The 13,311-nt window shown below is 42.9% G+C and overlaps 3 protein-coding genes across 4 annotated transcripts; 1 reads left to right on the top strand and 2 right to left on the bottom strand.

The window, feature by feature from the left end:
- Positions 1-3,014: 3,014 nt before the first annotated feature.
- LOC104450606 (protein NUCLEAR FUSION DEFECTIVE 4) lies at positions 3,015-6,485 on the top strand. Of its 2 annotated transcripts, XM_039315491.1 has the most exons (4): positions 3,015-3,672; positions 4,387-5,279; positions 5,585-5,673; positions 5,799-5,984. In XM_039315491.1, the coding sequence occupies exons 1-4, from the start codon at positions 3,343-3,345 to the stop codon at positions 5,846-5,848; spliced, it is 1,362 nt and encodes a 453-aa protein (XP_039171425.1). In that variant the 5' UTR covers positions 3,015-3,342; the 3' UTR covers positions 5,849-5,984. The 2 variants fall into 2 exon arrangements, with proteins under 2 accessions (XP_039171425.1, XP_010063536.1); XM_010065234.3 differs by having other exon boundaries at positions 3,018-3,672; positions 5,585-6,485.
- Positions 6,486-6,570: 85 nt separating this feature from the next.
- Positions 6,571-7,753, bottom strand: LOC104450605. Its single transcript, XM_010065233.3, has one exon. The coding sequence runs from the start codon at positions 7,524-7,526 to the stop codon at positions 6,948-6,950; it is 579 nt and encodes a 192-aa protein (XP_010063535.2). The 5' UTR covers positions 7,527-7,753; the 3' UTR covers positions 6,571-6,947.
- Positions 7,754-10,100: 2,347 nt separating this feature from the next.
- Positions 10,101-12,378, bottom strand: LOC104450604 (amino acid transporter AVT6E). Its single transcript, XM_010065231.3, has one exon. The coding sequence runs from the start codon at positions 12,086-12,088 to the stop codon at positions 10,619-10,621; it is 1,470 nt and encodes a 489-aa protein (XP_010063533.2). The 5' UTR covers positions 12,089-12,378; the 3' UTR covers positions 10,101-10,618.
- Positions 12,379-13,311: the final 933 nt, after the last annotated feature.

Below are 13,311 nucleotides of genomic sequence, written 5' to 3'. Positions count from 1 at the left end.
ACTTCAAATCATTTTATTTTAATTTTTAAATAAGTTATTACTTTTTTTCTTCTTCTTTTTTTCCTTCTTTTCTTTTTTTCTTTCCTTTCTCCTCTTCCTCTTCAAGGGTTGCCGATCGCCGGCCTTGGGATGATAGACGACCGGCTAGATGAGGATCGGCAACCTCATCGAAGCGCCACCGGCCCTTGCCAACGCCACGCCTCATCAACGAGTCTTGCCGGCAGCTAGGCGAGGCCGCTCTCCCAACCACCGCGAGGTCGGCCTCGCATTGGCCAGCAACACCAATCTCGCGGTAGCCCGGTGAGGTCAAGCCCCACCGGTGGCTGAGAGAGCCTTGCCGGTGGCCGGAGGAGGCCCAGCTAGCCACCGGCAAGCCTCGGCCGCACCAAATCTAGCGAGGCCAAGCCTCGCCGATGGCTAGGCGAGCTCCGGCGAGCTCACCAAATCTCACCCTAGCTTGGCGAGCCTCCGCCGACAACGGCAACAACGACAGCGGTTGAAGAAGAGAAGAGAGGGAAGAAGAATAAGAAAAAAAAAAATGGGTTGGCTTGATTTTGAAATTGTTCCCAGGAACAAAGAATCAACTTTTTTTTTACTTCTCAATTCTATTCCAAATCTACTTCTGGAAACAAAAGAATAGAAATTGTTATTGTTTAGCAAGTTGCCAAACAGAGCTTTAGTGTTTGATCGAATTGATCTGTTCCCTTGAATCACTACAACTAAGGACTTTAGTATTAAGCAGTTGTCTTCACACTTCAATTTTTCAGAACATGCATGAACTTTTGGCCCTAAAGTTTTATCACTTTAATTTAACTAATAGTAGTTTAAGATCTGCCACCGAATTTAATCGTTGATCTTCTGCAGCTTTTCCTCATACCCATAATATATATTTACTTCCTTGACGATTTCGTTATAACTCATGGTTATTTACAAATACAAATCTAAATGAACTAGTTTCAGTCACTTCATCTTTCCCACTTTCTTATAATCTAGAGTCAATATTTATCGCCGTTACCACTGCTCATTCCTCCTAGGTGTCATCAGGGCATTATTTATCCACATCAGTCTGTTGCTGAACATCAAAATCTGGCTTTGCTGGCTTTACGATTCCCGCCACTTAATATGAAGTTTCCACTCCTCTCTACCCATTATTTTGTGCACACACCATCATATATTCTGCTCTCTCCCATGACAAAGAATCGTCTATAACTTTGCCAGCTTAGCTCTTTTGGTCAGGGCAAAGATAGACCCCACATGAGCTGTGACACCAAAATTGAGGAGATGAAGGGGAAAAGAATAGCCTACTCCAGGAACTCTGCAACACATGATCGAACCATCCGCCTGAGTGTATCGCTTCGAACGTAGTTTCACTCATCGCCTTGTGAAATGCGTGAAAAATGACCTTCTTCTTTTTCTTCGCTGAGGGCTGTTGAATCAACATAGAAACACGTTCATGATCCTAGTCCCATTTATTTTGCATTTTCACCCGATTCTGAGGCATGGAGTCGGTGTTGGGGCCTCCCAGTCTTCAAGGGCCATCAGAGCCTCTTAAGCTACTCGGACTTTGATCCAAGTGTTGTCGCCATCTCTTCTGACAATCTTTCCAAGGCAACGTTGGTCTCTAATTCAACTTATCACCGCCGTTTGGGCCGAGAAGAAGGGGGAATAATGGATTGTGCGGAACCTTCCTCATCACTCACATGCCCATGATTTAGGGAAGGTTCTGTGGATGAAGTTATTTAACTCAAGGCATCACAGTTATGAGGAGTTGATTGTGCGATGATGATAATTTGGTTATGTCACCCCCACAAATCCTGGGGAACACGCCGGAGATTCAATCTCGGGTGGACCGAGAAAAAGGTGGAATAAAAGTTGTACTCGATATTCCTCATTACTCACATATCCATAATTTAGGGAAGGATTTGTGGATGAACTTATTTAAATGAGAAGTTGTTTGGGCAATGACTTTTTTGGTCATGTCAACCCAACAATTCCAAGGGTGCATGCTCAAGATTTGATCTCGTGTGGTGTCCTGTGCCTCCTTGCAAGGTCATCATACTCATATAAATCAAGGTGAAATTAGAATATTCAATATGCCAACATCAATCCAGATAAAGAGATGAGAAAACACACGCACCGGTTTTGTTCGCTTGCTAAACACGTCGATGCGCTTGTACTTTTGTTAGTAAAAGCACTCGGTAGGTGATAAAGTCGGGCAGATCGAAGACGATTTATGGCTTGTTTGAATACTATAGAAATAGACAAAGTTCTCGTGAAAAGGGACGGTGCCACGACAGAGAAAAGAGGCCAATCGTTTTGGAGCTGAGCAATCGTGGAGCTGCTTTGCCAGGACCACCCAATGATCAGTTGGAAAAAAACCCGCGTGTGAAAACTGCACTTCTCCTCATTCGCGTCATCTCAGTAAAGAGCTCCTCTTTCGTTTCTCTTCCTCTTCCTCCTCTCACTTAGGGCTCTGGTTTCATTGCTGCACCAACCATTCCAAAAGAAGAAGAAGAAATCAAAGAGCAGAAGGATACGCAGCTGCGGGCTGGTTTGCTCATCTTTTTTGAAGGGCAAAAGGTTTTAAAAAAAAAAAAAGAGCAAAGAAGATGCAAGTCACGTGCATGTGCTGGGGTAATGATTTGTTAGTAGATGGTAGGTAAGGAAGGCAGATTCACTGGATTAAATGGACAAGTCAGGACCGGAACCGTTTGTACTGAGGAGAGAAAGGAGAGCCTCCAATCCAAGGAACAGAAGAGAGAGAAAGAAGCTTTCCTGTTCTTCCGATTGATGCTATAGACGTGACGAGAATGACTCCTAACCGATATATTTAAATGAAATCATCGTGTTCGTTCAGCCTACTAAGCTAAGTCGATTAATATGTCGAAACTCGGCCAGGTGGACGATGTCGATAAAATAAAAAAAAATTAAAAAAAAAAAACCAAAAAATCAGATCATCTATACTATATTTTATAGAGTGTCCATGTCTAATGTCCAAAAATTCTTGAGTGTGTCCCTCTGACCAACGGGGTCTCGACGTATGCAGGGCTCGCACCTTGGCATTTTTCTGGTTTTGATTCGCTCAAATCTCTCCCACCCTTCCACCCTCTCTCTCTCTCTCTCTCCCCTGTCCCTCTGTCCCCGTTTCCAGCGGACTTTCCACTCTCTCTCTCTTCCAGAAGGAACGAACCCCTGTTTTGATTAACACCTTCACCCAACTTTGTTGTTAAGAATAAGACCTTTCTCTCGTTTCCCCCGTACCCATCTGAAAAAGAAGGCCAGCAATCAACTCTGCCGCAGAAGAAAACAGAGCAATCGTCGTCAGCTCGAAGTTACAAAGAAATGCCGAAGCGAGTGCTTAAGGCGGGAAGCAGGCCGCCTTGGGTGGGATTGGCGGCCGCGGTCTGGGTCCAGACGGCGGCAGGCAACCCCTACAACTTCCCTCTCTATTCGCCGACTCTGAAGTCGGTGATGGGTTATACGCAGCAGCAGCTCACGATCCTCGGCGTGGCCAATGATATCGGAGAGAACTTGGGCATTCCTCCTGGGATCGCCTGCAACAAGTTCCCACCTTGGGCTGTGCTATCGGTTGGGGTCGTCTCTTGCTTCCTGGGTTATGGCGTTCTTTGGCTAGCTGTCAGTCAAACCGTCCAAAACCTCCCTTACTGGCTGGTACGTTTAGTCTCTCTCCCTCTCTTTCATTTGTATTCACTGTAGCTGATGCTGCTTGGGACTTTTCTATTGTTTGCTGTGAATATGGAATTGGGATTATTCTCTTGTTTTTTAGGACCGAGGAGTTGATGGGGTTCATTCTCTCCCGTGATTTTTGGAAAGTTCTTTCTCCTAAGGTGTAACCTTTATGAGGATTTGATAACTTGGCTTTAGAAATCGGTGTAGAGTTTGTTTGATGAATGTTACGGTGATGATTCTTAATTTTTCCGTGAATCAAAGGAAACTAGCCTCTGCTTGTCACCTAGAGAATTTGGTGCAATTTGAATTGCACCAAATGTCATTGGTTGAGTACGTCTTCATCAATCATATCTCATCATAAGCTAGGCGGGATAAATGGAGAATCGCTTGCAAGAATCCCATCCAGTCCTCTGCTTCCTAGCCTTAGGTATGCAAAATCTGCTGGAAATGGCTTCTTAGCGGCATTGCTCTGAAATGTCTAAGCTCTTAACATAAAACAAATCAATAACCAGTGTTATCTGCAAGATATTTTTTTCTTCTTTTTGGTAAAAATTCCTGCTGCTTTTTGCTAATTGCCTCTGCCAAGTAAACATGCTTTCACCTGGGACAATATTTTTGTTTTCTTGAGCTGCCTCTTATCGTTTCTTTAGCACGTGACATGTTGTTTGGCTTACTTACTGCTTCTGCGTGTGGCAGTTATGGCTTGCACTTTGTGTGGCCACTAACAGCAGTGCTTGGTATGGCACAGCAGTGCTTGTGACAAATATGAGGAACTTCCCCCTCAGCAGGGGGACCGTCGCAGGCATTCTCAAGGGTTATATTGGGATCAGCGCTGCAGTTTATACTGCGATATACTCTATGGTGCTTGGCGAGTCTGCATCAAAATTATTGTTGTTCCTTACGCTGGGGCTTCCAATCTTATGTCTTGCTATGATGTACTTCATTCGACCTTGTACTCCGGCATCTGGAGAGGACTCTTCGGTGCATGTTCATTTCATATTCACCCAGGCAGCAAGTATTTTGCTTGCTGTCTATGTTCTAACTGTCACCGTATCATATGACTTGGCTTCAATCAGTAACGTTGTTGGATACATTTTAATTGCCATAATGGTCATCCTCATGACCTCCCCTCTTGCAATTCCTGTCAAGATGACATTTTTTCCTACAAAGAAGTTTGGCCCACAAGTTCCTTCTTCTGATAGTTTAGCACAGGAAGAAGGTGAATCAACCCCATCTGATCCATTGTTGCTGACACCATCTTCATCAGCCGCTAATCTTGGGATGGAGAGTGAGGATGCCTCCGATGTGGAATTCCTTCTCGCAGTGGGTGAAGGGGCTGTAAGGAAGAAAAGAAGGCCTAGAAGAGGGGAAGATTTCAAGTTTCATGAAGCCTTTATCAAGGCTGATTTCTGGCTTCTTTGGTTTGTGTATTTTTTCGGGGTTGGTTCTGGAGTAACAGTTCTTAATAATTTGGCTCAAATTGGAGCTGCATTAGGCGTTGATGATACAACAGTGCTGCTGTGTGTCTTCAGCTTCTTCAATTTTTTGGGACGTCTGGGATCAGGTGTAGTTTCTGAATACTTCGTCAGGTAATATTTCTTGGTTCTTATGCTGTCTCAAAGACCTGGCTGAGTTTTGTTTCATGTATTGCCCCATTAAGTCACACACTTGTATATCGAGTTTCATATTAGATGTTTCACTAGCCTTCATGACTTACAAAATTTCCTCAACTCTCTGCAAATTTCCCATTTACTTGCTACTTCCTTGGCTCTCTTTGGTGCTTTCTTCCATCTTGAAAATAGATAATATTTTTAATTTTCTGTAGATATGCAGTTCTTAATTTCTAGACAACATGCACCTATGTTGATATGAGATTGCTTTATCTCAATTTTAGGTCTAAAGCCCTTCCTCGGACAATTTGGATGACATTTGCTCAAATAATCATGATTGCGACATTCCTTCTGTATGCGTCAGCCCTCAACGGTACTCTATATGCTGCTACTGCTCTACTCGGGATGTGCTACGGTGTTCAGTTTAGCATCATGATCCCGACTGCATCTGAGCTTTTTGGTTTGAAACATTTTGGCATTATTTTCAACTTCATGCAGCTGGGCAATCCTATTGGTGCATTTCTTTTCTCGGGTCTCCTTGCTGGTGATGTATATGACGCAGAAGCTGCACTACAGGGGGGGTCAACGTGCTTGGGTCCCACTTGCTTCAGGCTCACGTTCTTGGTTTTAGCTGGTTTATGTGGGTTAGGCACTCTCCTGAGCATTGTTTTGTATGTTAGAATTCGACCAGTTTACCAAAGTCTTTACTCTGAGGGTTCTTTCCGTAATCCCCCAAGTTCAGACCAATGATAAGCGAAGACATCTTTTAGATTGAAGGTCATTCAACCACAGCTGAGTAACACCAGTGAGTTTCCACTTCTCAGAGCGGCGGGTACACACTCATTGCAGCATCAGATTTTTGGCTTTTAAGATCTTCTACAAGTTGGAACATCACGATCATAGCAAGTGTCGATCATCGTGGGAATCTGTTGTTGTGTTGCAAACTACAACTACTGCAAAATGTCAAGTTTTGGCAGAACTTTCTCATTCTCAGAATATTAGATATGCTATGCGGGTTCCTGTCCAGCATGCTCTATATGGAGACATAGCTGACGATGCTTTTTGTCAGGAGCAGATGTTCTGTAAGTTTGATGAGACATATTATGGTTGAGTTTAAATAACAGTATGTTCAGGCGTTCAATGGTTGTGATCTTCGATGCTTGTATCTGAACGCACCTTATAATCATGTCCATCATGCACTATGTCCGAGAGTACTAGCAACAGAGTTTTCAACTGTTCAAAGCAGATTGTTCCTGAAGACAGCATGCCATGACCAGTGAAATTAAAGCATATTAATTTTGCCCGATGAATAACATGAACAACATTGCGAACGAACCAAATTAGCCTTTACGGTTACTAGGACAAAAAATGAGCTACTTCCAGAATAAACTCACTCATGCCTAAGACAAATCGACCTCACATGTGGTGACATTAAACTTCCCTGCAGATGAGATAATATTCTGTAGCTAAAGACTATCTAGTGCACGATACACCAGAGTCCAGACTAGAAGAACAGAGATGAGAACTCCTACAGAAACAAACAATCTTTGGTGGAGGAACCAAAAATTGATCTCGCACCATCGAAGAGCTGCAAACTTCGACTCCAGAGACTGGAACTTGGTGACTCTGGGATGAAAATTTTAATCTTCATGTGGGTTTAAGATTTTGGAACATTGTGTCCCATTTGATCTCTTGAACCCCATCAGCAGACCAGTACCCATCATACTGATCATCTACAAACTTTTCTTCTTGACTAAGCGCATAAACCACCGGACTTGAAAAGCTGTTAAGATGAGGCGTTGACACCGCCAGAGGACTCCCTTTAGTGAGCAACAACCTCCCTTTCTTAGCCATCATCAACTTCCCGTTCCTCTTCACCATTGCATCCCTCCATCTGGTGCCATAACTAAGCCTCGGCACAACAGTGAGAGCAGATTTCTCACGATGCGTCCACTTCCTCATGTAACTGGCCAGACGCTTCTTGGTCGTGTTGATCGCACCAACGAGACTCGAAAATGGATGCGGCTTCAAAAGATTCTCCTTCCTAGCAAGTTTGAGTATTTCCAGCCGGTGCTTGGCTATGGATATGCCTATGCTCTGCAGGAACTCATGGTCGAAGTGACTCATGTCGTCTTCCTCGAGCTCATTGTGTGCAAAGGCGAGGCCGTATTCATATACAAGAGACGGCTCCAGACCAGTTTTCGATAACCAAGAAAACCAATCCATGGCTTAATTAGATAGAGCAAGTATTGCTATCGACAGTCGGCCATATATATGGTAGAGGGGAGGAAGAAGAGAGATATCAAGAAGAGGTTAGTGGACTAACTTGTGACTTTTTTGAAGCCATGAGTAGCTTCGTAAATTGGACGTTAGTCGGGAATTTGAGAGTGATTGGAGAAAAAGGAGAACAACCGTGTGGGGTCTCCAAGGGCAAGTGCTATCAAAAGTTGCTCATAAAAACGCACTGCCTTCAATCACGGAAAAAAAGTGGAATGCGAAGATGGGTTTGCGTCCCTCGTGCACGTACTTGGAGGAAAGTGCACTAAAGATCGACCCAAAATTTCAAATCTTTGAACCCCTTTTTCGGGGTTTCGGTCATTAAAAAGAAAAAGGCTGGATCGCGCCTTTTTTTCTACATGGACTTTTCTGCAAAATAATTATCTAATCGGATCTTCTTGTGGAGAACTCAGTACCTCAAAAAGAAATTGCTTCGTTCGATAGTACAAATGTATAGGGATGATGGTTGGCTTTTGCATCTTTGACTGCCTAACCATGGTCATTAGCCTGTCATCCGAACAAAATTTGATTTAGGGCAGTGTTTTTCGGTATCTTTAATAGGTTCCTGGAAGCACACGATTGGATTTTGCATTGCCGGGAGCAACTTTTCCTTGAGCCTTGTGAAGTTAAGTCCCTCCATGATGCGTTTCCTCCTAGAAGCAGGACAGGACACTACCACTCAGACGATTCACCCGCGCTTTTTTGTCGACCTTATGATTACCTTGTGTTCTCTGTCTCCGAGGCTCCCCTCCGGATGACCCCAGCAAGTCCAGTAATGGCCGAACGAGGAGTTTCGTCTCCTTTTCTCTTTACTTTTTCGTGGATGGGGGAGGCTACAACCGCATTCATAAGGTGCAGAGTTGATTTAAGAAGCTCATAATCTGTCTCCCCTAAAACCGTATCAAGTGGGTAATATGGGCAAGTCCTCTTGGAGGTGTGACTTTGCATGAGGCGTGATTAAAGTAATCAGGGTTCAAAAAATCTTTTCTTTCGGCTGACTTCGCGTTTTTCCTGGTAGTGACATTCATGTTGTTTTGTGCTCCCTTGTCCACTTTTGGTGGAGTTTGATTGTCTCTTCTCGCCTACCAGTTCATTATTCTCCGCAAAAAGCGTTTAGCAAAGTTGTTGACAAGTCAAGTCTCCGCTTTGATTTTCATGTACATGCGCGTGCAAAGTCTGAAAGCCAGATAAATGCCCTTCATCATGCACATGGGAGTCCCACAGATCAACTGTCAACTCCTGATAAACAAGTTAAGCGTCAATAGCGGCCAGACTCTTCCCACGGAGTTAGCGTATTTTGGGGAGCAGTTCTCACGGATGAGGGCGGGAAAACTAAACTATCAGCATGCCATGCCATGGATTATCGGCCAAAATAGGTGCACCCGCTCAAGCAGCCAAGTTCTAGTATCCTCGGTCCTTGCAGTTTCGTAAACAAATTGATCTATGGGATGAATGAGGATTGTTGGAGTTAACCCTTCAATTCCATATCTTTATCTTGCCAGTCTTAATAAGCCACAAGAGATCCTAGAGATGCGCCGGTAATTAGGTTTTAAGGATGTCTACACATTTGCTTTCGCTGAATATTTGGTAACACCATCTGCCTCTCAAGACATGTCGCATTTGAGCAAGTGAATGTTTGGAGATTCATGAGACAGACCTGATGATCATTAACCCTAACATGCACTCCTAGAAGAACTGGCAAATTTGTCACTAGTTGTGCGTAGTTGTCCTATACTGTTCCCATCTTTTTTAGAAAGCTGCTGGCAGAAGATTTCCACACCCTATGAACATTTACAAAACAAAATCCTGAAAGCTTCATAAACACAAGTATATCCATTTCCCGGGAAGCAATCTTAATATTATATATAGCTTCTGAAATTGAAGTCTAGCAGTTTTAAACAGACAGGACTAGCCCCATTTCCTGGTAATTCTTGCAATCACAGACTTTAGAGCCAGAAGAAAGGGACGCAAGTTCAATTTTCCTTATTGAAGAAGATCACTTTGCTCAGAAAAAGTTTAAAATCATGGACCTCTAACTATAGTGTATTTGCTATTTGGGGTAAACTTCCATAGAATTGGCAAAAGTGAAAGCCTCCATTTTGATCAAGCCACTTATTGGAAAAATTGACCTGTAGAGCACAAAATAGCTGAAACTGGAGAGCAGACGAAATTAAACCACCTTTGCTGGGAGATGCAGGCACAAAAACAGTGAAATGAAGCCAGTGCTAAATGTTTGAGTTTATCGTTACTTAGTTGGTTGCTACTTGAGAAGGAACATCATTCCCTCAGTCACGTATTCCGCACTTACATTATTACAAATATGAAAACACCAATTGGCAATACTTACCTAGAAGACAAAAGTTTATTTGATGGCAAGAAGCAATTGATTCTGACTGAAGGATCCTCAAGCACTAAAAATCAGAAACTACTCTTTAAGTTTTCAACTGGAATATATTAACGGAGGAGCTGTCAAGAAATTATGAATATGTCCATCCCTAGCAAGCAGATCAATAACATGCCCAGTAAGGGAATAAATGTATACTGAACTAAGAAAAAGCTTCCAACAAAAGTGAAGAAACATAAAGTGGGGCATCACTTAATCACTGTGGCGGATGCCTCCCCCTATTATACAAACTATAAAATCCTATAAAAGAAATGTTCAACTGAGAATCATTGAAAGAATTACGTGAGTTTCAACCAAAACATGTGGCACTCTTTTTCACATAATATACGCCGTATCCCCAAACATTCATCCACAAACGTGTAAATCTCTAAATCCTGCTCTGAGAATACAATTTATTGCAGCAGATCCAATTACAAAGGACCTTGGAGCAGCCTTCACGATTCTGGTCATCCATGAGTTCCACTGACATTCCTCGTTATGGAACAACCAAAAGAGATAACCAATAATTGCACTATTGTCAAAAAATATATCTACTGTGTGAATCCATTTGAGTCTTTAAATCGGACAGGCAAAGAGATGACCAAGTCACACAGAACTTGTCCACATGTGAACTTGCAATAAAACCGAAGTGATAAGGTCATTCCGATTTGCTCTCAAGGCCATACACATTCCCGATAACTCCGACAATGCTGACCATTACTGCAAGTACTAACATGACCCACGATAGCGATTTCTCCACTGGACTTAAAGCCACACCTTTCTTACACAATCTTAATGCAATCAATGGTGGGAATATAAATCCTAATGACACAGCTGTAGTCGCCCCTGTGAACTTGAATGCGGTCCAGATGTTAGGAATCATTGTTGAACCTATGTATATAAGCACGAGGAGTACAGCAGTTAATGCCAAACACCTCTTCCTACTCTCTGAAAGTGGAGCTGATTTCTCAAAAAGCAATGCATCTACCGTTTGGCGTAGCGAGAAATGGATCACCGGGAAAACAAGGACCAGATGGAGAATGTAACCAGCCCGAACAATATAATTCAGAGCGGAGCTGAACCGGATCCCTAGGTCCTTATCGAAATTGGTCAGCACATCAGCTTCAGTGTCTTTTCCAAAGAGCAGATACCCGGATACAGCAGTCGAAGCATAGACCATGACACAGATAACTGTGGTAATCCTCCCTACCCGATACATCTTGTCCGGAGACCGGTTTTCAAGCTCATTATATATAGGTTGAACATTGAAATGGCATACATAAGCATTAGACATGATTGGTATCACCACAAGCAAATCCAATATTGCCTTCTTAGAGCCAAAATCAGGGCTCATCCTCGGGGCCTCGATCTTCCCTTCAACAAGCTTAATCATTGCGACAGTAAAACAAACAATCACGAACACCACTGCCAGTGCCACTGAAGCTGCAGACGTCGTGCTCAACGAATCAATCTTATCCAAAACACAAAGAGGAGCAAGAAACAAAACTAGGATTATAAAAATCACCAATTTCCTATGATCCCAAAACCCATTTCCCAGCCACTGATCAAAAACCCCTACATGACGAACCGAGCCAGACAGAACATCACCCATGATAATTAAGTAAACCACCATAACACCGGCATTATTCACTATGATACAAATTTCTGACATAATCCTAGCCGGTTTCCCCAATGCACGTTCAACAACCTCTCCATATGAAGAGGCCTTGCAGAAAACCGAAAACCTCACCAACAACTCCACGCTAATTTCTGACAGTATACCCATCAGTATGATCAAAACAAACCCTAGAACCAATCCAAGAACCTTCATGGTCGCCGGAAGGGCCATAATCCCGGCGCCAATTATCGTCGTGGTGAGGTTAAACACCGCACCCGACACACCGGATCCGGTCTTGGGCCCATTTCCGATGAGCGGGTAATCATCAACATCCACATCGGCATCATCATAATCGTAAACACCGTCGACGCCATTCACGTTCTTGGAACCTGAGTAGCCGTCCATATCGAGGGGGAGGAACTTGGGGTCGGATTTGGGGGCCGCCCCATCATTGTGGGATTGCAATTCCACGTACGCGCTCTTCGAAACAGCTTTGTAAGGACTACCCATGTTCCAACTCGCGCCCGGATGCGGAATAAAGTTCGGACCTTTGATCCGCGGATCTAGCGAGGGATGCGAATGGAGGAAATTACGAGAACCTGGGCGTCGTCGAAGGAAGAGAGAAAGGGGGGGGCGGCTTTCGCCGATGGATTCCTCGCCGCGCAGCAGCGATTACAGCGCCATGGAAGATCGCTGGATCTCGGGGTCAACGTTTCATCCGTCTTTCTTCCTCGATTTTCAGCTACGACCTGCAGGTAGAGAGAGAGAGAGAGAGAGAGAGAGGAGGGGGAAGGGGAAGGTGTTCGGAAGCCCGTTCGGGGAGACAAAGGTTTTCCTATTGGCCCATTTCTTTTTCCCACGTGGAATTTGATTTATTCGGATAAAAGGAAAAGATTCCGGGAGGCCAAAAACATTTTACTCAATGCCTAATACTGTTGACCAATTTCCTTTTCCTCTTTTTCCATCTCTCCTTGACTAAGGGAAACGGCATAAATCGTCTATAAACTTTGATTCGACGTACAATTAAATCCCTGAATTTTTAATTTGTTTGATATGATCCTTAAATTTTAGTTCAATATAAAATATAATTCCCAAATTTTGAAATTGTTTGGTGTGGTCCTTAAATTTTTTATACTATATAATTTAGTTCATAAACTATATAAAAATATTCAATATTATCCTTGAACCTAAATTAATGGAAAGATATAGTTCAAGAACTAAATTGAATATATAATAAAAGTTTAAAGATTATATTGAACAAAAAAAATTGTGATTCATATTGCATATTAGGTTGACATCCCATGACTATATTAAATAAATTAAAAATTTATAGATTAAGTTGTATATTGAGTCAAAGTTTATAGACCATTTATGATCATTTTTCTTGAATTATTCCTACCGGGCTTGGACATGATCATTATTTTTTCTTCTGCCCAATTAGAAATGTTAAAGCTTGCTCGTCTGCAGTGGGCTCAAGGCTTCTGCTCGAAAGGGTTATGTATTGGGCTTTGTGAAAGGAAAAAATGGGCAATTCCCAGAACTTCCATTGATTTTTTTTGGTGATTACTCTATGAAATTATTCGTAATCAGAAATGGTGGGAAATCAAAAATAGCTCGGCAACGAAATTGAGTATCTCTTGTTATGGAAAATGCCCTCTACCTGGATTGATTCTAGCGTCCTTCGAGAACAGAATGAAAGAACTAAAACTCGGCCATGAGGAGATCTTAAAGGC

Source organism: Eucalyptus grandis, chromosome 6 (assembly GCF_016545825.1).
Source record: "Eucalyptus grandis isolate ANBG69807.140 chromosome 6, ASM1654582v1, whole genome shotgun sequence".
Taxonomy (NCBI): domain Eukaryota; kingdom Viridiplantae; phylum Streptophyta; class Magnoliopsida; order Myrtales; family Myrtaceae; genus Eucalyptus; species Eucalyptus grandis.
This window is presented reverse-complemented; position numbering and strand designations above follow the sequence as displayed.

Excerpts from the sequence above, each read along its gene's own strand:
- LOC104450606 (XM_010065234.3), top strand. The coding sequence starts at position 3,343 with ATGCCGAAGCGAGTGCTTAAGGCGGGAAGCAGGCCGCCTTGGGTGGGA. Across the intron at positions 3,673-4,386 it reads AAAACCTCCCTTACTGGCTG|TTATGGCTTGCACTTTGTGT; the intron begins GTACGTTTAGTC and ends TGCGTGTGGCAG. Across the intron at positions 5,280-5,584 it reads GTTTCTGAATACTTCGTCAG|GTCTAAAGCCCTTCCTCGGA; the intron begins GTAATATTTCTT and ends TCTCAATTTTAG.
- LOC104450605 (XM_010065233.3), bottom strand. The coding sequence starts at position 7,526 with ATGGATTGGTTTTCTTGGTTATCGAAAACTGGTCTGGAGCCGTCTCTT.
- LOC104450604 (XM_010065231.3), bottom strand. The coding sequence starts at position 12,088 with ATGGGTAGTCCTTACAAAGCTGTTTCGAAGAGCGCGTACGTGGAATTG.